Here is a 26,823-nt window from a genome sequence, read left to right as displayed (position 1 = left end):
AAACTAATAGACAGAAAGTAGTTAATGCATTAAGTTTTGATAACGACACAGTACCAAGGAGACAGAGATATGCATGGAATGAATCACAAAATAGGACTTTCCATGTGCCAGAAATGAGAAAATAATGGATTATTACATTTATGCACTCAAACTAGTTTCCAGACTTAGCTGTTTCACAGGAAATGTTGCTGGTTTCACCCATAATGCATGCGGCTTACAAGAGGTTTCTTGTCATGTAATTATATTAAGGAAAAGGGCCATGGATGCTTAAAACAAGAATACACAACTACAAACCAGTCTTAATTCTGTCCCATTAGGGCATTCCTTGTGCTGTGATAGTTCTACATGAATCAAGGATTAGATTCTGTCCCATTAGGGCATTGCTTGTACTGTGATAGTTCTACATGAATCAAGGCTTAGATTCTGTCCCATTAGGGCATTCCTTGTGATAGTTCTACATGAATTGAAGCTTAGATTCTGTCCCATTAGGGCCTACTTTGTAATCTAATAAGAACCCCATATCAGTTCTACACAAATCAAGACGTAGATTCTGTCCCATTAGGGCCTACTGTGTACTTTAATAGGAACCTGATTTCAGTTTTTCACAAATCAAGACTTAGATTCTGTCCCATTAGGGCCTACTGTGTACTCTAATAGGAACCCCACATCAGTTCTACACAAATTAAGACTTAGATTCTGTCCCATTAAGGCCTACTGTGTACTCTAATAGGAGCCCCACATCAGTTCTACACAAATTAAGACTTAGATTCTGTCCCATTAAGGCCTACTGTGTACTCTAATAGGAGCCCCACATCAGTTCTACACAAATTAAGACTTAGATTCTGTCCCATTAAGGCCTACTGTGTACTCTAATAGGAGCCCCACATCAGTTCTACACAAATTAAGACTTAGATTCTGTCCCATTAAGGCCTACTGTGTACTCTAATAGGAGCCCCACATCAATTCTACACAAATTAAGACTTAGATTCTGTCCCATTAAGGCCTACTGTGTACTCTAATAGGAGCCCCACATCAGTTCTACACAAATTAAGACTTAGATTCTGTCCCATTAAGGCCTACTGTAATGTAATAGGAAAGCCACATCAGTTCTACTAATTAAGACATAGATGGTCATATTCAGAATAAATCCTGGTTTAAAAGTCATAAAATTACAAAATCCCAACTTATCCCATTTCATTACCTAGACATTGTGTTTAAAATATAGAATTGTTGGATAATAATGGAACTGCCTTTGGTGAAGTAACATATACATGACCTAATTAAATAATTAAAACATATATTGATTGTCATTGCCTTATCATAGCTTTGATCAGCTGACTTATTCATGCTTCAGTAAGTACCATTTAGCACAGAATTTTAATTCCTTTCCCTTTCAGTGGTACAATTATATTTCATCATGTACCATGTTTTAAAAAATAGGGCAGAGATATTCTTCTTTATAATGCAATAAAAAAAATTATGTTTAAAAAATAAGGATGCTTATGGATTAGTCATCAAAGTGGCTCTGTTGGCATCATGTGCAGAATGAAATTTTGTTTTTGACTGATTATCAGATGCGTGTTTTTCTAATTTCAACTTGTCTTACTTTGATGGGTACCAGTCACAAGACTGCAGATGAGACTGATTTATACAAGACTTCCACACATAGAAAATGGATAATGGATCAAATTCTGAGGAAAACTATAAATGGAATGAATCATGGGATTGGACATTCCTGTGACCTGCACAAATTATTATCTTGTTTAGGAATTTAGGGAATGAGTTGGATTATTATCTGTAAATATTGCATTGTATTAGGTTATTATCTGTAAATATTGCATTGTATCTGTAAATATTGCATTGTATTGGGTTATTATCTGTAAATATTGCATTGTATTGGGTTATTATCTGTAAATATTACATTGTATTGGATTATTATCTGTAAATATTGCATTGTATTGGGTTATTATCAGTAAATATTGCATTGTATTGGGTTAAAAATGAAACAGAATTAACTGAGTACATTTAAAGAAAGCTAGATCTTTTCTCTTGCAGGGTTTCTTTGGAAAGGGCATGTTATCCAGAAGCTGTCCAGATTTTAACCAGAGAAAAAGAACGGTTCACGTCCCTGTCAAGGGAGATTTATCAGGGGAGAGTACTCAGCTTAAAGTCATGTCTCGCAGACAGTAAGTTGAATATCTATACTGAAAAAGTCATGTCAGTTCTTATATTTAAAAATACAAGCAATTTTATCAATTATTATATAATAGGGAGGAGGGAGGGGTTTTACTATACAAATTAGGTGATGTGGAGTAGGGAGGGGTTTTATTATACAAATTAAATGTTGTAGAGGAGTTAGTGATTGTATCAAACAGATTAATTGATGGGGAGGAGGAAGGGTTTTATCAAACAGAATAAGTGATGAGAAGGAGGGAGGGGTTTGTCAAACAGAGTAAACATTAATTTATTGTTTACAAGCCACAATACAACATTATTGTTTACAAGCCACATTACAACATTATTGTTTACAAGCCACATTACAACATTATTGTTTACAAGCCACATTACAACATCATTGTTTACAAGCCCCATTACAACAATATTGTTTAGAAGCCACATTACAGCCACATTATAACGTTATTGTTTACAAGCCACATTACAACATTATTGTTTGCAAGCCATATTACAACATTATTGTTTACAAGCCATATTACAACATTATTGTTTACAAGCCACATTACAACATTATTGTTTACAAGCCACATTACAACATTATTGTTTACAAGCCATATTACAACATAACATTATTGTTTACAAGCCATATTACAACATTATTGTTTACAAGCCACATTACAGCCACATTACAACATTATTGTTTACAAGCCATATTACAACATTATTCTTTACAAGCCACATTACAGCCACATTGCAATATTATTGTTTACAAGCCACATTACAACATTATTGTTTGCAAGCCATATTACAACATTATTGTTTACAAGCCACATTACAGCCACATTACAGCATTGTTTACAAGCCATATTACAACATTAGTGTTTACAAGCCATATTACAACATTATTGTTTGCAAGCCACATTACAGCCACATTACAACATTATTGTTTGCAAGCCATATTACAACATTATTGTTTACAAGCCACATTACAACATTATTGTTTACAAGCCATATTACAACATTATTGTTTACAAGCCACATTACAACATTATTGTTTACAAGCCATATTACAACATTATAGTTAACAAGCCACATTACAACATTGTTTACAAGCCACATTACAACATTATTGTTTACAAGCCATATTACAATTTTGTTGTTTACAAGCCACATTACAACATTATTGTTTACAAGCCACATTACAACATTATTGTTTACAAGCCATATTACAACATTATAGTTTACAAGCCACATTACAACATTATTGTTTACAAGCCATGTTACAACATTATTGTTTACAAGCCATATTACAACATTATTGTTTACGAGCCACATTACAACATTATGAATATTTTGCATATTGGTCAGTAAGAACAAGTTACCATATGAAGATTCAAGTCATGCTGGCAAATAAATGAAAAATGCAAATTCATTTTGACGGATTATTTTAGTGCATGATATTGTTTGAAAATTTACTCTATTCATGTCTTAGCATAGTTAACATCATAAAAAAATTGATCATATGACATTGTTCATTTCATTTAAATATCCAGTTTAATGATAAACCGTCAATATGTCATCTGACAGAACTTCACTCACTACTGTGTTTCTTATTAGGTACTTACTACACAAAAAATGGAGTGAGTCGTGTGATCGCAAGTTAGCCAATGAGGAAGAGATGTATAGCAGCAGCAGCAGTTATGGTGACCTTGAAGAAGAAATGGATATCTCTGAATCCAATGGTTTGTTATTCATTGGACATTGTGTTATCTTAGAAATCAGTACTGTATGACATTATGCAATTATCATATCCACTCTATTGTAAACAGTATACACACAGATCTGTCATTGTACAAAGAAATGACAATCATAGAAATCAGTACTGTATGACAATGAACATGTATCTTATCCACTCAGTTGTAAACAATATTACACAGATCTGTCATTCTATAAAGAAATCAGTACGGTATGACAGTATGCATGTATCATATCTATTCATTTGTAAACAGTATACACACAGATCTGTCATTGTACAAAGAAATGACAATCATAGAAATCAGTACTGTATGACAATGTGCATGTATCATATCCACTCAGTTGTAAAGAGTATACACCGAGATCTGTCACTGTTTAAAGAAATCATGACAGTATGCATGTATCATATCCACTCAATTGTAAACAGTATACACAGAGATCTGTCATTGTATAAATAAATCAGAACAGTATGCATGTATCATATCCACTTAATTATAAACAGTATACACAGAGATCTGTCATTATATAAAGAAATCAGATTCTTTTCTGTTCACAAGAATTTATAAGTAAGCAGAAACCTGTTCACTATGTGCACATGAATTTATAAGTAAATAGAAATCTGTTAGTTCATTATATTCACATGAATTTATAAATAAGTCTAAATCTGCCAGCTTATTATGTTCATGTGAATTTATAAGTAAGCCTAGATCTGATGGCTCATTAGGATCACAAATGTTATAAGCAAGCCTAAATCTTCTATCTGCTTATGTTCACATGGAATCCTCTGTGCTGTTCTGGTTTGATTTGGTCTTTTACGGTACAGCAGCAAAGGTATTTATTTAGTGCCAATGCAATCAGAATAATGTGCCTTGCCCAAGGACACCCCATGGTAGCTGAACCAGGCTAATCCAATGGTAGGATTCAAACCTTCATCCTTTCAGTCATGAATCTATCATGCTTTCCACTGAACCACCAAGGCTCCTGTGCTGTTCAGATAAAATCATAAGTAACCCAAATCTCCTGGCTCATTATACTGTTGCATATTGGGAATTTTTTAAAAAGGTATTTATGACAGCATAATAAACAAATTGTAAATCTTTTGTTCACTGTTGGGTGCAGCATCTATTTTATTCCTGTCCCAATTACATGGTCATTAAGGATTGTTTTTTCTCCTCTGTGTTAACAGAAGACAGACTTATATCTCACCTATGTTGTCAAAAGAAGACAGACTTATCATATGTGTTCTCAATAGACAGTTTTATGTATCATCTGTTTTCTCAAAAGGCAGATTTATATATCATCTGTGTTCTCAAAAGGCAGATTTTTGTATTATCTGTGTTCTCAAAAGACTTTTGTATCATCTATGTTTAATAACAACAGTTATGTATCATCTATGTTTTCAAAAGACAGACTTGTGTTTCATGTTTCCAGTTATGATGACAGCACCTGCAGTAAGGTTCTGTGTTTTGCATTGACACAAGAATATTTTTTATTTGACAATAACAAATTATACCCTAAACAAACTGATTAACATACATTATTAATATCCAAGTAATGTTTCCTTAATTTGTGAGGAATTTTTTCTTTTATTTCACTTTAGAACTATTTAGCAAAATGATAATCTTTGCCAAAGTGTATTGTGCTTATTTTTAAAAATTGAAAGAAAAAACCCAAAACATTAATGACACTTGTTATAACCTTTCCGTGCTTTTACATTTTAGCTGGAAGTTAAATTGTATCTAATCTGACGAGTAAGAGTTAGGAAGTATAAATACTTTTAAATTTCCCCAGCCACTTGGAATTCTAACTAGAATTTGGGAGCCGTTCCACAAATACAAACTTAAGTTAATATCATTTGAAGTTCATATAACATACATCCATGACTTAGTGACAGGTATTCAAATAAACACTGCAAAAGAACTACATCTGCAACGTTGTGACAGATGTTCAAAACAACTTTAAAGGTTTGTGTTCTAGAAGCAGACAGATGTATATGAGATCTCTGGTTTGTTTAACTCATATTCAGTTTTAATTGAGTACACCTTATGATTGTTGAAGAAAAAGCTGATTAACTTACAGCCACCCCTAACAAATTGCCTTCACACAAAATTATTCATTTTTGCAGAAAAAGAAGTTGAGGACTCTGCTGTTACTTGCTGGGATATACATCAGAATTCTCAAGGCCAAACAGGTGACAGCAGTGCTCTTCAGGAGCAGAAAACAGGAGAGGTTTCACATGAGTTGTCTTGTGAACAACAAGAGGAGGACCTTAATTTAAGGACAGGCTCAAAAGCAGTGACCAGAAATTTTGCAAAAGACAGCTGGGAAGATGCAGAAATGGATGAGGGCTTTTGGAGAACTGAATCAGCATCTAGGATTGAGACAACAAAAGTTAAAAATAATTGGGATGATGATGATGTAGATAATGATTTTTGGTCTACAGAGACATCTGTTGATAATACAAAACATTTAGATAAAAGAGATGTCAGTGATATTGAAGGCAACATTCCAAATGAGTCAAGCACAAATTTAGAAAGTGGTACTTCAGTGCAGTGTAGAGTAGAAAATAAAGAGAACACTGACATAGCTGATAACACACACATGAAGAAAGACATTCAACATGAAGATGAAATGGATAAAGAAACAAATGGTTGCATCACCTGTGATCCACTAGATAAAGAAAATGGTATTTCTAAGACCAGTGAAACTGATCTGGAATTAGACCTGTCTCATGATGTAGGGTGTAGTAAACAACTTACAAGTGGTGAATTAGAGTCAAAGACAGACAACCAGACAGTCAGAACTAACAGTAAAGCAGATCTTCATCATGCATGTAAAATGGATGATTCAGATGGAGACACCTTTGTAATTGATGACTCATATAGCGATAGGGAAAGAAGAAAAAAGAGAAAGAGAATTCGCTGGATACCATCAGTCAAAAAAAATCCTTATATCATTACAGAGGATCTTAGACTTAGCCTTGAAGAGGTACGAATGATTTGTTGGCAATATTTCTTTGTATTCTTTTACCTCCCAAGTGCAAGCAGTGTAGTTGTACATTTTCTGCTGCACAATTTGCCAGCTTAAAACCCATGATTAAACCTTCAATATTGGATATTGTATATAGATATGATACTTGGAGTAAGTATTGGATACTGTATGTAGATATGATACTTGGAGCAAATATTGGATACTGCATATAGATGATACTTGGATTAAATATTGGATACTGTATATAGATGATACTTTGAGTAAATATTGGATACTGTTTATAGATATGATACTTGGAGTAAATATTGGATACTGTTTGTATATATGATACTTGGAGTAAATATTGTATACTGTATATGGATATGATACATGGAGTAAATATTGGATACTGTTTATAGATACATGTATGATACTTGGAGTAAATATTGATCATTAAAATTGGAAAGGTTAGGAAAGGAAGTAAAAACCTAAAGTTCTATGATTTTAAGTTGATTCCAGATAAAGTTACAGACCATCATAGTTTTGGGATTTGGAATTTAAGCCTGAATTTTGTGCTAAAAATAGCATGAGACTAAAAGCCTAGTCCTGTAGAAACTATACTGACTTGGAACAAAAACTGAACTTAAATTTTCATCTTTAAATCTGTTACCTATAGGGTCATAGTTGAGAAAATTTTGGTATGATCTTTTAGTTTGAATTAATTCATACAGGTTTTGATTATATTGAGATATCCTAGATAGGAGTTTTTATTTTGTCATATTGCGGCTGAGTTTATGCTCGGTTATGTGGCAATTGGGTCATGGCCCATGCTGTTCACATAAAGATATAAATAGAGCAAATAACCAAGATTGTTGTTGTTGTTGTTGTGGGGTTTAACGCCATTTTTCAGCACATGATAGGCTATGTATGGCGGCCAGTATTAATGGTGGAGGAAGAACTCGGGGGAAACCCCTGGAAGAACCACCGACCCACGAGAAGCTACTGGCAAGCTTTCTCACATACCCACATTGGCCAAATCCTAGACTTGAACCCACGCAGACAGAGTTGAGATGGCAGTGATCTGTAACGGAGAGCGCTTTAGACCACTCGGCCACTTGGGGCCCCAACCAAGATTGTGATATGCTGGTATATTGTGCAGTCTGCTGGTATTCAGTGTGATCTGGTTTGCTGTGCATTTTGGTATTCAGTGTGATCATAAAATAGCCACATGATTATTTATTACAAGCAACACTGATGAGAAACTGCCCTTATTTACATTTTCATAACCTTTGTATGCTTTTAAAATGTTTATTCACACTTTCACTCCTTTCAGTTTCAAACTTGGGATATGATTTTGCCCCATCAAACACTTGTTTCTCTTAAAATATAAAGTACTGCTGCCAGTATACCTATTCTTTTTTGGTTACTAAATATGCATTGTCAGTTATCTTGCATATAAACAGTATGACAATAGATTCCTGTGTTGTCTTTGAAAATGAGCAGCATTTCCTCAAAACGTTTGAAGTTGGATGTTGACCTTGATGTTCAGCCATCATCACTTTACAAATTATGGTCACATGACAGTCTTCACTGGTATTGTATTGGCTAGTGCTCTTTGGCAACATCGGCATTAGTTATGGCAATAACCAGGGTTAGTGCTTTTAGAGGTGGAAAGGCATGCTGCCATTTATGGACTCACATTTAGAACATTTCTGAATTAAAAAATTTAAATATTTTTATTTTTTATGGATAATTTACACTGTTATGTCTCATATCTGGAGTTGCTATTTCTGATTTAATGCTAGGAATGTAATCTTCTGGAAAATGAATGCTTACTGTAAAATATTGTGATCATTTCATTGTGATATTATCAATCAAATATTATTTGTCGCCTTCATACTGTACTGTTAACTCTGGGAGAGACAGGTTAAAATGACCTAGTTGCAATGTCTTTCTCCCATGATATAGTCGAACAAAATGTTTATACAATTCTAACAAATGCTGTAAAATTCCCGGAAAGAAAGGATAAAATGTATGTATCAAAAAGTTTACAAGAATCGGGGGAAATCATTAGCTATTTATGACCTATCATGAAGTGGAAACAGACTTTATTTTGTGGAAACCCACTCTGATCTAAGTAAGTACTTAAGACTAAAACAATGCACTCACCAAATATACAGTCTTCTCAGTCCATATTTGATAAAAGGAATCCATGATCTTCAACCAATAAAAATTTGTTGAATTTTTACCAGTTATTTTATGGATTCTTGCCGACATCTTGATTGTTATACTTGGAAGTCAATATTGAATTACAAGTATTTAATTACTATTCCCCTCATCTGTGTTCAACAGTTGAAATGTCAGTTTTTAAAAAGTTCAAGACTGCAACATTTTATAAATAATCATCATCCTTAACTGCAGTGGAAAGTACTTAGTTAAACTGTGACTCAGGTTTGATCCAGCTTTTGCTTTTCTTTGTTGCACCTAAATCACAACACCTTTGTGCTCAACTCCAGTCTTGTTTAATTTTGACATCAAAACTTCTTACAGGATCCCCAGATTGCTTAGATCTGAAAGTCATAAAATCTTACAGGATTCCCAGATCACAGAGATCTGACAGTCATAGAATCTTTTAGGATTCCCCGATCACAGAGATCTGACAGTCATACAATCTTTTAGGATTCCCCGATCACAGAGATCTGACAGTCATAAAATCTTTTAGGATTCCCAGATCACAGAGATCTGACCGCCATAAAATCTTTTAGGATTCCCAGATCACAGAGATCCGACAGCCATAAAATCTTACATGATTCCCAGATTGCCCAGAAATAAAAGCTATAAAATCTTACAAGATTACCAGATTGCATGGATCTGAAAATTTCCAGTAGACCATAGTTGTTAATAAAAAATGGAGCACCAAGAAAAACTTCAGTTATGCAGCTACTTATGGCAAGCTACTAACATTCACGTCCATTAACTTTCCTTGGTATTGCTATTTGTGACCCATTTATTGAACTGCCACATGGTTGACTTGAAAACAAAGTTTGTTTTTATTTCATATTGTAAAACAAATATTGAAAAGAAACTTAATTGCTATCAGTTATATATAGCCACTGATTCATTAATCCACCTGCCATTATACTTTTTTTTTAGTTCTTTCTATACAGTACTTAGAAGGTCTTGGACTTTTATTAAAGATGGAAGTTTATATCCAGCTAAGAAGGTCTTGGACTTTTATTAAAGATGGAAGTTTATATCCAGCTGAGAAGATCTTTGACTTTTATTCAAGATGGAAGTTTATATCCAGCTAAGAAGGTCTTGGACTTTTATTCAAGATGGAAGTTTATATCCAGCTTAGAATGTCTTGGACTTTTATTCAAGATGGAAGTTTATATCCAGCTAAGAAGGTCTTGGACTCATTTATTCAAGATGGAAGTTTATATCCAGCTAAGAAGGTCTTGGACTTTTATTCAAGATGGAAGTTTATATCCAGCTTAGAAGGTCTTGGACTCATTTGTTCAAGATGGAAGTTTATATCCAGCTAAGAAGGTCTTGGACTTTTATTCAAGATGGAAGTTTATATCCAGCTTAGAAGGTCTTGGACTCATTTATTCAAGATGGAAGTTTATATCCAGCTTAGAAGGTCTTGGACTTTTATTCAAGATGGAAGTTTATATCCAGCTTAGAAGGTCTTGGACTCATTTATTCAAGATGGAAGTTTATATCCAGCTTAGAAGGTCTTGGACTTTTATTAAAGATGGAAGTTTATATCCAGCTTAGAAGGTCTTGGACTTTTATTCAAGATGGAAGTTTATATCCAGCTTAGAAGGTCTTGGACTCATTTATTCAAGATGGAAGTTTATATCCAGCTTAGAAGGTCTTGGACTTTTATTCAAGATGGAAGTTTATATCCAGCTTAGAAGGTCTTGGACTCATTTATTCAAGATGGAAGTTTATATTCAGCTTAGAAGGTCTTGGACTTTTATTCAAGATGGAAGTTTATATCCAGCTTAGAAGGTCTTGGACTCATTTATTCAAGATGGAAGTTTATATCCAGCTAAGAAGGTCTTGGACTTTTATTCAAGATGGAAGTTTATATCCAGCTAAGAAGGTCTTGGACTCATTTATTCAAGATGGAAGTTTATATCCAGCTAAGAAGGTCTTGGACTTTTATTCAAGATGGAAGTTTATATCCAGCTTAGAAGGTCTTGGACTTTTATTCAAGATGGAAGTTTATATCCAGCTTAGAAGGTCTTGGACTCATTTATTCAAGATGGAAGTTTATATCCAGCTAAGAAGGTCTTGGACTTTTATTCAAGATGGAAGTTTATATCCAGCTAAGAAGGTCTTGGACTCATTTATTCAAGATGGAAGTTTATATCCAGCTTAGAAGGTCTTGGACTTTTATTCAAGATGGAAGTTTATATCCAGCTTAGAAGGTCTTGGACTCATTTATTCAAGATGGAAGTTTATATCCAGCTAAGAAGGTCTTGGACTTTTATTCAAGATGGAAGTTTATATCCAGCTTAGAAGGTCTTGGACTCATTTATTCAAGATGGAAGTTTATATCCAGCTTAGAAGGTCTTGGACTTTTATTCAAGATGGAAGTTTATATCCAGCTTAGAAGGTCTTGGACTCATTTATTCAAGATGGAAGTTTATATCCAGCTTAGAAGGTCTTGGACTTTTATTCAAGATGGAAGTTTATATCCAGCTTAGAAGGTCTTGGACTTTTATTCAAGATGGAAGTTTATATCCAGCTTAGAAGGTCTTGGACTCATTTATTCAAGATGGAAGTTTATATCCAGCTTAGAAGGTCTTGGACTTTTATTCAAGATGGAAGTTTATATCCAGCTTAGAAGGTCTTGGACTCATTTATTCAAGATGGAAGTTTATATCCAGCTTAGAAGGTCTTGGACTTTTATTCAAGATGGAAGTTTATATCCAGCTTAGAAGGTCTTGGACTCATTTATTCAAGATGGAAGTTTATATCCAGCTTAGAAGGTCTTGGACTTTTATTCAAGATGGAAGTTTATATCCAGCTTAGAAGGTCTTGGACTCATTTATTCAAGATGGAAGTTTATATCCAGCTTAGAAGGTCTTGGACTCATTTATTCAAGATGGAAGTTTATATCCAGCTTAGAAGGTCTTGGACTTTTGTTCAAGATGGAAGTTTATATCCAGCTAAGAAGGTCTTGGACTCATTTATTCAAGATGGAAGTTTATATCCAGCTTAGAAGGTCTTGGACTTTTATTCAAGATGGAAATTTATATCCAGCTTAGAAGGTCTTGGACTATTTTATTCAAGATGGAAGTTTATCTCCAGCTGAGAAGATCTTGGGCTTTTTTGTTTTTTACAAGAGGGCAGTTTACATAAAAAATTTGACTTTGTATTTTAACAACATGGGAATTTTATGAAAATTTAGACCGTATATTTTGAGGATTTTTTCTCCACCTTTATCTTTGTTGTGTTTGCATTCTTTGGTATGCTTCAACTTACTGTGCGCCAGGACTGTGCCAGTGTGATAATTAAATGTTATGGATATATACCTAATGCTTTTTATTGTTGCTATTTGCAGGCATTTTTTCTGTCCTTTGGCCTTGGTTGTCTGGTGGTCCTTGACCAAGACAAGGTACAATAATATTCACTTTCTCTCTCACACTCATTTTATTTTTTATAACTGCTGTGTCTTGGAACTTTGTGCTAATGATTTTAATTTGTACAATAATCGAAATTTGTTTTTACCAAAGTATTAACATATGGTAATTCATTATCATAAATACACACATCCATCTATACACCCATGCATATCCACATCAATTTATACATATACACATCAACAGACATTCATTCATGCACACATCCATATACACTTACGTACACATGTCCATTTATACAAGTATACATACACAATCAATTTATACATAGACACAGACATAAGCACATCCTTTCATACACACAGCCATACACACATCAGTTTATACATACATAGACATATCCATTGACATTCATTCATACACACAGCCATACACACATCAGTTTATACATACATAGACATATCCATTGACATTCATTCATACACACAGCCATACACACATCAGTTTATACATACATAGACATATCCATTGACATTCATTCATACACACAGCCATACACACATCAGTTTATACATACATAGACTTATCCATTGACATTCATTCATGCACACATCCATACGTGCATATGTACAATCACATATCCATTCATACACACATACACACACAAATGTAAGGGGCCCCGAGTGGCCAAGTGGCTCACCATTACGGATCAGTGCTGTCTCCCCTTTGTGTCACTTCAGGTCTCTAGCTCAGCCAATCTGGGTACATGAAGGTTTGCCAGTAGTTTCTCGTGGGTCAGTGGTTCTTTACATGTTTTTTCTGGGTTCATCCTCCACCATTTATACTGGCCGGCATGTATAGACTGTCTTGTGCTGAAAAATGGTGTTAAACCCTACAACAACAACAGTGACACACCAGTATATGCACACATCAATTTATTGACATATTCATTTATACACACATACATACACACATCCATTCATACATACAACACTCATCAAGTTTGACATAGACACATCTATAAACATATTTATACACACATATGTACACATGTCCATTCATACTCACATGCATACATTCACATACACGTGTACATACAAACATATGTTCATACAATATATTCAGCTGGAATATATCTGGAAAAAATATTAATTATTTATTTAATTGATATATCTCTAGACTTATATTTGGTTCAAAAAGTTGGAAGTCAACATCACTGCAGCTGTGTGAATCATTTTCTCTTAAGAATATCCAACCCATAACATGAAAATTTTTTTAGCATGAGAACAGTTGACGTAGAAAAGATGCATGTATGTGTTGTGCAAAAATTTTATTTGATAATGTTTTAAAGGTATCTTTTTCATACATTTCTTTTTATTAATTAGCAATGACTGTTTCGACCTTTCAAGTCTCATATTTTTGGTAGAAGATCATCTCATGGCCCATAGAAGACTTTATATTTTCTTGCTAACAATGTAAAAGCATTTCTTGTAAAAAATTTAAATTTGTCAAGGTTGGCAAAGCTTACTAAGGGACTGTTACACTATGTACTAGCTTATAAGTAGAGTCCTATTGCAAACTGCACAGACCAAGCTTAGATGTCACTGGCAGCGTCAGGTCTATGAAGTTTGTTAAGAGCAATCAGTGAAACAAACAGAATATTCCCTTATCTGCCAGTCTGCATTTGAACTCAACTTATAAGTAAGGAAATAAAGTTATTGTTAATCAGAAGATGGTTGTTGTTGTTGTTGTAGGGTTTAACACCATTTTTCAGCACACAATAGGCTATACATGGCGGCCAGTATTAATGGTGGAGGAAGAACCCAGGAAAACCCTGGAAAGAACCACCGACCCACAAGAAGCTACTGGCAAGCTTTCTCACATACCCACATTAGCCGAATCCGAGACTCGAACCCACGCAGACAGAGGTGAGACGGCAATGATCCGTAAGGGAGAGCGCTTTAGACCACTCGGCCACTCCGGGCCCCTTAATCAGAAGATGGGTATTTTAAAATAGTGTTATCATGGCTTCATTTGCAAAGTTTGACACGTCATCAAATAAATTAACAAGCGGCTTGCTATTTGGCACAGTTTTAGCTATTGAAGAATGTGTACATCACCTCTTATATTCTTGATAATAGATGACATTACATCTGGACAGAGAAGTTTTGTTATACTGCTTGGACCTATCTCATTCAGTACTTTATTTTATCTTGTGGCTTCTTAGGAATCAAAGGTTGTGGAGCAGTTGTGACAGACATTCACGGCAGTTTGACACCTCTAATGCCTAGATTTGCCATTCCAGTCTTGTTTAATCAAATACAGAATTTGAAATTATTAAATTTTACAGTTGGTAAGTTAAGTATAAGAAAAATCATTTAATTAATATTATGAATGTCTAACATGAGCATATTTGTCTGGTATATACTTCTGGAGACCTGATACATACATACAGACAGACAGACAGACATACATACATACATACATACATACATACATACATACATACCATTTTTTGTCAACATAGTTTTAGTCAGACACATGTTTACTTTATAACCATATCAGCTGTTTGGCTTACAAGGAAATTCAATCAGGATTTGAGTTGTTTATGTCCTGCCACATATGTTTGGTTGTTACAGAATCATGCAATTTTGTTTGTACACTCATCTTGAGGAGTCAGTAGAACCTGTCTTGAAAGACCACCTCTTTTGCCAAAATATGAAGGTCTCTCAAGACAAGTTGTGATACAAGTCAGGTTTTACTGTGCTACATCCAATTTTACTAAAACAAGCAGGTCACCCAGACAGTTACTGCAGAATTGTATTAAAATGCATCTAGGAGAGCACAACAACATTCTGTAAAAAACAGGTCACTCATTTTCCATGATAGCTAAATTTCCTTGAAGTTTTAATTGTGTATCTATTTCCAGACACCTATGACCCTGTCAGCCATGTGGCAAAAGTTTTCCAATTCACAAGCAAGATTTGTCCCGAAGTACATAGCTTACCATCATTTCAGGAGCAAGGGCTGGGTTCCAAAGTCAGGCCTCAAATTTGGAGCAGACTTTAGTAAGTGTATTTATCACTTCACTTGAATTACACACACATTGAACGGGTTGTTTCCAATGATGCCTTAATAGCTGCACCTCATTTGCACTCTGCTACACTGTGTAATATCAGGAATTGATAAAATATTATGTTGTTGTTGTTATAGGGTTTAACGTCATTTTTCAGCACAAGATAGGCTATACATGGCGGCCAGTATTAATGGTGGAGGAAGAACCCAGGATAACCCCGGAAAGAACCACTGACCCACGAGAAGCCATCAGCAAGCTTTCTCACATATCCACTTTGGCTGAGCACGAGACTCGAACCTGCACAGACAGAGGTGAGGTGGCAGTGATCTGTAACAGAGAGTGCTTTAGACCACTTGGCCACTCAGGGCCCCAAATTATTATGTAACACATTGGTCCCTCATTACAACACAGTTAAAAGTAACCATGAAAATATACAGATTTACAGGTAAGATCACCTTTTATATCAAAACAACATTTGTCCCAAAAATGGACTCCTGACCATACCCTTGTTACAGGAAGTACTGCAGAGTGATGCCTGACCAACCATCTTTCTCCCGGTGGGGTGCAGTTAATTTTGATGAAAGTAATTCTCACTCATCAAACATAAAATGTGGCATGTTTCATTAAATTCCTACTGGTAGCATTGGAGTTATGACATGATGGAAAGAATTGCTAAGTTATCATTGAGTTGATGCTTTAAAAAATGGATGACATTCTGTCTGCTCTTTTTTCGCTTTTTTCTCTCTGATCATGGCAGTAATGTTTGACATCTTACAGCTAATGTATGTCACTGGATACATGTCATCAAGGTCTGGAAACAAATCATCAAGGATTGAAAACATGTCATCAAGGACTGAAAACATGTCATCAAGAACTGGAAACATGTCATCAAGAACTGGAAACTTGTTATCAAGAACTGGAAACTTGTTATCAAGAACTGGAAAAATGTCATCAAGGACTGGAAACATGTCATCAAGGACAGAAAACATGTCATCAAATATTTACCATAAATATTTTTATTCAGAGAAAACAACTTACTTAACATTATATATATATATATATACACACACACAGCTGAACAGATCAAGTGTTCTCAATGGTACAAAATGAAAAATAAAAAAATCTAATTGATTACAGGGATAAATATGGGGAGATAACATTTACATAATGGTTATTTTACTTATTTTCAGGTACATGGGTTTCCGTGGTAGCATCATGTAACAGCCCTCTTAAATTTGATCAAGTAATTTACATCCTACAAAGTTATTTATGTATAATTGTTAGTGCTCCAACCAGATGAATATAGTAAATGAAATAACATTGTTAATGCAAAATGTATCACATGGAATTATGTCTTCACAAAAAGGGGGTAAACATTTTGATTTATGCTGTCTGCTGATCTTTCCGGTCCATCAAACATGCTTACATTATATAATCAAGATAAACAAGATCTCACAAATGAAGATAAAATTAGGAGAATGTTATCTAACTTTCATAACTCAAAAAGTATTAACTGTAATTAATTAAAATGTTGAAAATGTTGAAGCTACCTTATTTTAATTTAAAGAAATATATATGTAACACTTTTTTTATATTAAAAAAGATTTTTTCTCATCAAATGAGGGAGGATAGGGTTTAGAACAGGAGTCTCAAACACCATGCCATATCATGTGACCCACAAAATGATTGGCTTCACAAGGTGTCAGGAGAGATAATAAAGGTGGTGTAGCCCTTGGGCCATTGAAAATGCCCAAATGCGACCCTCAGGGTGGTTTGAGTGTGTGACCCCTGGCTTAGATCAATTATGGAACTGTCAGTTATTAATCTTTGAAAGAGAAATGAATGGTGAAGTATATCCATGATGTGACTATATATTTACTGCAAATATGATATCTTCCATGGAATGCATTGTCTGATGGCCATCTGATGACCCTGCTATTGATTGTACCTTAGGTTGTTATTGTTGTTTTGTGTTTAATGCCATTTATCAAGTCAAGATAGACATGATGGTGGCCAGTTTAAGTGGTGCAGGAGTAACCCAGACAAAAACCTGGATAAGATGCACCTACCCACAGAAGCTACTGGAAGCTTTCTCACATACTCACATTGGCTGAGTCTGGGACTTGAACCCAGATGGACAGGGGTAAGATGACAGGGATTGGTAAAGACATGCACTTTAGATCATTTGGACACCTGGGGCCCCATACTGTTGGTAAAATTTAGCTTCCATTACAGTCCAGTCAGTCAGGGCTCCAAAGAAGGTCTAATATAACGGTCTCAGAATGGATGCCTACTTTAAAATAAGGCCGCCATTTGCTATCATTTGTTCACCAATTATAAATAGGTTGACAAGAAGAAAACACATTAAATGAGAGTTAATCAGCATTTTATTGATGTAACATCACAACTACATTTGCTGTTACAAAGTTATTCAGTATATTCAAGTGTCAGGTGAAATGTTATTAGACATATCAGCATTGATTCTTAAATAGGTCACTTGAAAAGTGTCTATACTCGCAGTTTTTGTAGTACATGTATGATTGATCTGTAAATCGTAAGCAGTGAGATTGAATCATGTTTTGTTTGGGTTTATTATTTGTTTTTATTGTTGTTGGGATTTTTTTCTTCATATTTATTTTCTTTTTCACAAAGACTGTTCTGCAAAATTTACTCACCCATTAGAACTGATTGAAATTTCAAGGCATTAGCTCACAACTTTGAGCCCTATAAATTTTCTTAAGATTTTAGATTTAAAGCCTGGGCTTTTTTGAAAATTAAGGGCTGTGCCCTATGCTGTACCCCATGTATTAAATGGGCTAATTTCACATACAATAACTGATAAAGTTGTCGTTACTTCTAAAGATATGCATGGAATCATTGCAAATTTTGAATTGATTGCCATATCATTGTTCTTCTAACAGTCCTTGAACTTCAGAAGGTTTGCCATTTTTGCACAGAATGCCTACATGTCTTATGCTTTCAACCTGCATGACACTTGCATTAAGATTGTATGTGTACATAGTGCATTGCATTTATGGAGCATGCTTGAGACCTGCATTTAAGATTTTACATGTACATGTTACATTACATTTGTGGATGAGTTAAAATATTGCATTGTATCTATTTACTGACTTTCTGATAGTCACACTTCATGCAGCCTATTGTGTGCAGACAAATGGTGTTAAACCTCAGAAAACCATACCAGACTTTCTGATATTGAAAAATTCATGGTGAGGGGGGTCCATACCTCTTACTTTACTGAGAGAAAAAAATAGTTTGCACTGATGTTATTATCAGGTGAAAAGACTGCACAAGCTACAATATTTGGAAACATAATGATGAGCATTCAGATTTTCCATTACAACAAGAAAATGTCTACCAAATGCTCAAAGAATTTTTTTTTCTTCTAGTTCTTTACAGGGTGGGTCCTCCATTTTATCATGGCAGCTATTCAGTGGTTGTACGCACTGTGTTTGCAAACACACTACAGGAAGTACCGCAGTTTACAGACAGAGAGTTTACATGGACCACATTGTCTGGATTTAACAGAGCCACAGAACATGTTGCTAAGGTGAGACCACAGCCATGCAAGTCATTAGTGTCAGTAACATGATCACATGGGCCACTTTATATGGATTTAATAGAGCCACATAACATATTGCTAATGTGGTCTCAAGCTACCACACATGTGATAACTATTTACCACATTTTATATCTCACCTTATTTCTTATTGTTAACTCATATATGCAGATAAAACTCTTTACTAAAAAGAATATTTATTCCAAATTAGTTTTTTGGCGGCACATATGCTCTGTGATATGTTTCTTCATTCCTTCTTTTAATTTAATGATGGTAATCAATGCTTATTTATATGGTACAGTAATGCCAGGTCAAGTTGACTCGTGTTATGTTTCATTGGTAGGAATGGAGATCATAGTTTGCTTGTCGAGAAAAAATCTACAGCATTCAGTGATCATTCCTGGGATTTAGGAAGCAGTTCACTAACAAGCAAAGCATGTAAAGCACGGCAAAAATAAATTTCTGAACTCCTGGTTGACGGAGATGTACTTTGTGCAGCTAGCCGGGGGGTGGGGTGGCATATAATTCCTGAATGTGTGATATCGACGGTCGCATTATCCATCACTTATCTTACATTGCTAAGTGCGATCATAGGGTTTTAGTATTAAAATGTCTTTATCTAAATAAAATTTCTTACAAAACTATTATTTGGAAAATAATGCACATAATATAGATTTGCTTAATACCTGATGTTTCTATTAAAAAAGAGAGACTGTAGGAAAGTAGATACTTTACATTTGATAATGCATTTATTTCAGGTGACAACAGTTAGACCTATGCACTGATGGTGATGCACAATGCAAAGACCATGGAAGTAGTGCAAAATAGTCATGTAATGATTTATTTTGTAATATTATGGCTGCATTGCTTGTTGTCAATAAAGTAATAACTATCCCATCTCTTTCAATTTTCATTGCCTATTACATTAGTAGTCTTGGAAAAATATTCACTACTTATTCTGGCGACATGTTTTGAAAATTGGCAACAAAATAATGAGATTGGCGATATTTGTTTGCGATATCTTTTTAAAAGCCAGGGCCATCCATGTAATGTGTATGCTGGAAGTTCAACAGCCACACGAGACCTCATTTGGCTGGTTGGCTTCTGTGATTGGGATGAGTGCATGCATGGTATTGATAATTTGTTGTGAGCAGACAATCAGCAGTAGTTTACAACAAGCATGTCAAAAAGTATTTACTTTTAAGAATATACTGTCTTTCAAATAACCCACAAATCAGATGTTTATTCCTTAATTTCCACTATTTAATTCTGATTTAAAATTCAAGCCATGTCAAGATGAATGTTATGATTAAATTTATATTTTGGAAATTAGTTTACATTGGCATCGATTATTTCTACCATTACCGATTATACCAATTGTTCCAATAATCGGCCCGATCATGAGTATGGTCGATTAATCAGTACAGCTTTACATATTGCTAAAGTGAAACTACTGCCATACAGTTACTAGTGTCAGTAACATCTTTGTACCACCATACAGTTACTAGTGTCAGTAAAATCTTTCTACTGCCATACAGTTACTAGTGTCAGTAAAATCTTTGTACCACCATACAGTTACTAGTGTCAGTAACATCTTTGTATCATCATACATGTTACTAGTGTCAGTAATATCTTTGTACTGCCATACAGTTACTAGTGTCAGGAACATCTTTGTACTGCCATACAGCTACTAGTGTCAGTAACATCTTTGTATCGTCATACAGTTACAAGTGTTAGTAACATCTTTGTACAACCACACAGTTACTAGTGTCAGTAAAATCTTTGTACCACCATACGGTTACTAGTGTCAGTAACATCTTTGTATCATCATAAATGTTACTAGTGTCAGTAAAATCTTTGTACCACCATACAGTTACTGTTGTCAGTAACATCTCTGTATGGTCATACACATTAGTAGCGTCAATAACATCTTTGTACTGCCATACAGTTACTAGTGTCAGGAACATCTTTGTACTGCCATACAGCTACTAGTGTCAATAACATCTTTGTATCATCATACAGTTACAAGTGTTAGTAACATCTTTGTACTGCCATACAGTTACTAGTGTCAGTAACATCTTTGTACCACCATACAGTTACTAGTGTCAGTATCTTTGTCCCACCATACAGTTACTAGTGTCGGTAACATCTTTGTACAGCCATACAGTTGCTAGTGTCAGTAACATCTTTGTCCCACCATACAGTTACTAGTGTCATTAACATCTTTGTACAACCATACAGTTACTAGTGTCAGTAATATCTTTGTACCACCATACAGTTACTAGTGTTAGTAACATCTTTGTACTGGCATACAGTTACTAGTGTCAGTAACATCTTTGTATCATCATACAGTTACAAGTGTTAGTAACATCTTTGTACTGCCATACAGTTACTAGTGTCAGTAATATCTTTGTACCACCATACAGTTACTAGTGTCAGTAACATCTTTGTCCCACCATACAGTTACTAGTGTCAGTAACATCTTTGTACAACCATACAGTTACTGGTGTCAGTAACATCTTTGAAATCATCATACAGTTACTAGTGTTAGTAACATCTTTGTACTGCCATGCAGTTACTAGTGTCAGTAACATCTTTGTACTGCCATACAGTTACTAGTGTCAGTAACATCTTTGTCCCACCATACAGTTACTAGTGTCAGTAACATCTTTATATCACCATACAGTTACTAGTGTCAGTAACATCTTTATATCACCATACAGTTACTAGTGTCGGTAACATCTTTGTACCACCATACTGCCATACAGTTACTTGTGTCAGAAACATCTTTGTACCACCATACACTTACTAGTGTCAGTAACATCTTTGTATTGTCATACAGTTACTTGTTCAGTAATATCCTTGTACTGCCATACAGTTGCTAGTGTCAGTAACATCTTTGTACTGCCATACAGTTGCTAGTGTCAGTAACATCTTTGTACTGCCATACAGTTGCTAGTGTCAGTAACATGTTTTCTCATGTACAAAAGACACTCAACAATATAGACACAGCTCATGCTCCAGTTTCACTAAATTGGTTTTTCCGAAATTGAGATTTTACATTATCTTGCTTTTGATTCTTCAGGCAATATTAGGACTTCTGTGACACATGAAAATACTGGAAAGGATGAAAGATCCTCCTTTATATTTCAATTCTATGTGTAATACTTCAACAGCCATTAATTTGTGAGAAAATAATTGAAGAGCTACTCAGATTTGAGGAAATCCTCAAAGGGTGACTTCAGAGACAGCAATACTTTTGTAGGAAGAATTTAAGATATTTGGGCTAGTTTAATCCCTGGTGTCAGCTGAATATTCAGAGACCTAAATTTGAAGAAAAACATTGGGATATTTAATGAAAATGGGGCTTGCAGCTACAGAATATGTCAGCAGATCAGGGTCTGTTCTATTCATGTTTTCTTGTCAATATTAAAAAGAAACCTGATGTGCTGGACTGTTATATGACATGAGGCAGGGTTCCTGCTATTTGTATTAGGTGTGTGTTAGCTGGTCAGGGACATAATATTTATGATTAGTTGTGCATTAAAAAGCAGGTAAGGGTGTGTGCTATTTGCAATTAAGTGCTAGACAACAGGTGAGGATACATGATATTTGTAATTAAGTGCTTGTTAGACAGCATGTGAAAATACATGCAGTATATAGTTGGATGTGTGTAGACAGCAGGTGAGTCATAATTATGAGTGTGTGTCACAGTGGGTGAGGGTACGTGCAGTTTGTATTTAGGTGTTTGACAGTAGGTGAGGGTACATGCAGTTTGTATTTAGGTGTTTGACAGCAGGTGAGGGTACATGCAGTTTGTATTTAGGTGTTTGACAGCAGGTGAGGGTACATGCATTTTGTATTTAGGTGTCATACAGCAGGTAAGGTTGCATGCAATTTATAATTAGTTGTGTGTTTTAGACAGCAGATGAGAGCACATGAGCTATTTGTAGTTAGGTTTGTGGTAGACAGCAGGTGAGGGTGTATGTTATTTGTAATTAGATGTGTGCTGGATAATTGGTTAGGGTATATGCTGTTTGTAATTGCACCTCTCCCTCGAAAACTTGTTAAATTACACCGGATGAACAGGGAATTTGATGATCAAGTGATGGTAAATATGGCTGACATTTGAGGGTAATGGAGTGTGACTTTTGTAGTAATTTTAGAATATTAGAGAGATGACAGAAATATTTCAGGAACTTCAACTTTTGACTATTGCATGTTTTTTCCTAGAGCTAATGCATAACCAGAAGATACATTGTAATTGTTGACTTTGTTCAGGCAGTCCTCATTTGTTTTGTTTTGCTTTGTTTTCAGGTCATGATTTGCTTAATTTTTAGGATGCCCTGATTTGCTTTGTTGTTAGGATGTCCTCATTTGTATTATCAGGATGCCCTGATTTGCTTTGTTGTCAGGATGTCCTCATTTGCTTTGTTGTTTTGTTGTCAAGATTTCCTCATTTGCTTTGTTATCAGAATGTCCTTATTTACTTTGTTTTCAGGATGTCCTCATTTGCTTTCTTGTCAGGATTTCCTCATTTGCTTTGTTGTCAGGATGTTATTATTTGCTTTGTTTTCAGGATGTCTTCATTTGCTTTGTTGTCAGGATTTCCTCATTTGCTTTGTTGTCAGGATTTCCTCATTTGCTTTGCTGTCAGGATGTCCTTATTTGCTTTGTTGTCAGGATGTCCAGAGTTGATATGTTTTCAGGAGGTCCATTTGCTTTTTTTTCAGGAGGTCCTCATTTGCTATGTAATAATACCAGAAAATCTGAGTGTTGATGATCTTCAGGCATCAGCCAAATATATCTCTCACTGCCAGGTTAACGTAAGTGATTTTTTTATATCACATTTGTTTTGTAAGTAGTTTATTTAACTGTTTATTCAGAAGTGTGCAAATTTTTTGTTTTTCTTATGCTTTGGGATACTGTTGTGATGATTGTATATTTTACATTGCCTTATTTTCTGTGTTGGAGCAGTGTAAACTACATCACTTAGGTCAGATTGTGTTCTCTGTCTCATGTCCATCAGTCATTAATTTTCTTTAAACTTTTCAAATTCAGAAAAATTTAGTACATAGTCTTACATTAAGAAGTAAAATTTAGTACATAGTCTTACATTAAGAAGTAAAATGTAGTATATAGTCTTACATTAAGAAGTAAAATTTAGTACATAGTCTTACATTAAGAAGTAAAATGTAGTACAATGTCTTACATTAAGAAGTAAAATGTAGTACAATGTCTTACATTAAGAAGTAAAATTGAGTACATAGTCTTACATTAAGAAGTAAAATGTAGTATATAGTCTTACATTAAGAAGTAAAATTAAGTACATAGTCTTACATTAAGAAGTAAAATGTAGTACATAGTCTTACATTAAGAAGTAAAATGTAGTACAATGTCTTACATTAAGAAGTAAAATTGAGTACATAGTCTTACATTAAGAAGTAAAATTGAGTACAATGTCTTACATTAAGAAGTAAAATTGAGTACAATGTCTTACATTAAGAAGTAAAATTTACATTAGTAGAATCTGATCTACTTTAACTTTAGTTTTCATTGCTGTTCAACAGCTCTTGACAGAGTTATGGTCCCTGATTGATATTGAGATTTAATGTTGTCTCTTGAATCAAGGTTTGTTTAGTTGTACCGTATTGGCAGGTACATCCTTGGCATCAGGACACCTGCAGTTCATCACTTCATTCTCAAATATGAAAAGAGGAATCAAATTAGCATTCTGTTAAGAACTGTGAATAAATGTACAGTTATTTTGGTGAAGATTTCCAGTTTTTAAACATGTTAACATATATTTTAAAATGTGGAACAGTTTGCTAGTAAAGCATTTTAATTTGATAGTTGTTATAAGGCTAAGTATGTTATAGTCCATGTGTGAGCCAATTATTTTCCTTTAAATCGGTTTTGTAAAATTTGCTGTAATTGCTTATTTTTGATAGGTAATTCTAAATGCCTTGGATATGTGTGGTCTCAACTTGACAGAATTGTAACTTCATCTAAACTCTGCAAGCCTTGGTAGATTAGTTGACAGGATTCCTGGTTCAGTACTTAACTACCTTAGTGTAATAATAATAATAATAATAATGAGGACTTTGTATAGCGCCTAATCTTCAGAAGCTCTAAGCTCTTTACAACATTAGACAACACCCATAAGATAAAAAACATATAATGATATGATTAAAAAAACAAACATAATGGAATTATAAAACATAAAAAAATCATGCTGAGAATATTTAAGGTAGGAAACATTAATAGGTATTTAAGTTTGTTCTTGGTGTCGAAATAAAGTGAGTTTTGAGAGCCCTCTTGAATGTGATCACTGTGTCTTTGTGTCTAAGTTCAGTGGGCAATTCATTCCACTTTGCTGGGCCCTGGTATACAAAAGAACGCTGTCCATATGACTTTGTTTTCAATGTGGGAATAATGAGTATACGATTGTCAGAAGAGGAGCGTAAGTATCTTGCTGGTGTGTACACATGGGTGAGGTTGGACTAGAGTCCGACAGTGAAACGAGCACAGAGAACAAATTTTGTGTTTGATTCTGGATCGAATGGATAGCCAGTGTAGGGTGCAGAGCAGTGGAAGGTGTGCTCTGATCATGGTACTCTAAGTATGATCCAAGCAGCTGTGTTTTGAATTTTTTGAAGTTTCTGGAGTAGATATTGAGATGAACCAGACAGAATTGAGTTACAGTAGTCCAGTCTTGAAAGTACTAATGAACACACAAGTGTTTTAGTGGCATCAACTGAAAGATATTTGTGAATGGAGCTGATGCGTCTCAGCTCAAGATATGCAGCCTTGCATATGTTCATGACATATTGTGAAGGCATGTGCCTGACATTTCTTCAAATGATATAACCAAATAAAGTGGTAAAAATGCCATTAAAAGCTAACCAATCAACATCCAATAGAACTACATCAAATTTCCTGTATTCAATGAAAATATTTAATTTGCCTGTTTAATTTCAACATTTTTATATAGAAATAGCAATTACAACTCATTATACAATGATCTTTTTATTTATCCATATTTTTCTCTCTCCCTTCCTCTCTTCCTTACAGTTGTGTTATCATTTATACTATTATATGTACTATTATTATTATTATTATTATCAACTTTATTATATTTTTGTTATTATTATTATTATTGTAGGAGCTGCATCTCACAAGATGGGTGTCTGCTCACGAACGAGAAAGCAAACATAGTGTGAAGGAAGAGATCCCTTAACACTCTTACTGTAACACAACTTGCATTGAATTAAAAATACCAACATTTTTTATGTCATTATTATTTTTAACTAATATGGTTAAATAAAAATTCCAACTTTTTCATATTGTTATTGTTTATGACTGATATGAGTTTACTTTATATCATTATTAAATATACTCTTATGTGGTGGATATTGGTCATAATTAAAGGGCAGTCTTGAAATTTGGAATAATAGCTATTTCTTTGGTTGAATAATCATTTAAACTATACAACTATAACATATAAGTATATTCTGACATGGTGGATATTGGTCATGGTAAAAAAGACTGCATTTAAATTGGAACTAATAAATACTCCATTGCAAATTACACAGCTTTTGTCTTGGAATGTTGATTTTTGTATCTTTTCAAATCACAAAATCAAACTTCCATTAAGACAAACTCAAATA

At 34.4% G+C, this 26,823-nt stretch overlaps 1 protein-coding gene across 5 annotated transcripts in view; it reads left to right on the top strand.

Annotated features, from left to right (window-relative positions):
- The window catches only part of LOC149784613 (uncharacterized), a 37,032-nt gene extending 10,538 nt beyond the window's left edge, over positions 1-26,494 (top strand). For 4 of the 5 annotated variants that reach the window (XM_089932671.1, XM_089932670.1, XM_089932672.1 and 1 more), the window contains 8 exons: positions 2,056-2,186; positions 3,793-3,917; positions 6,056-6,918; positions 12,479-12,532; positions 15,427-15,565; positions 18,984-19,144; positions 23,887-23,979; positions 26,319-26,494. In XM_089932671.1, the coding sequence (XP_089788797.1) occupies positions 2,056-2,186; positions 3,793-3,917; positions 6,056-6,918; positions 12,479-12,532; positions 15,427-15,565; positions 18,984-19,144; positions 23,887-23,979; positions 26,319-26,393 (1,641 nt within the window). In that variant the 3' untranslated portion in view covers positions 26,394-26,494. The other variant, XM_089932673.1, reaches the window with a different exon arrangement.
- The last annotated feature ends 329 nt before the right edge of the window (positions 26,495-26,823 follow it).

The sequence above is a fragment of the Sinohyriopsis cumingii genome, chromosome 14 (assembly GCF_028554795.1).
Source record: "Sinohyriopsis cumingii isolate HCF-2022 chromosome 14, ASM2855479v2, whole genome shotgun sequence".
In the NCBI taxonomy this organism is placed as follows: Eukaryota; Metazoa; Mollusca; class Bivalvia; order Unionida; family Unionidae; genus Sinohyriopsis; species Sinohyriopsis cumingii.
Note: the sequence above shows the minus strand (reverse complement) of the source record. Positions and strands in the feature narration are given on the sequence as shown.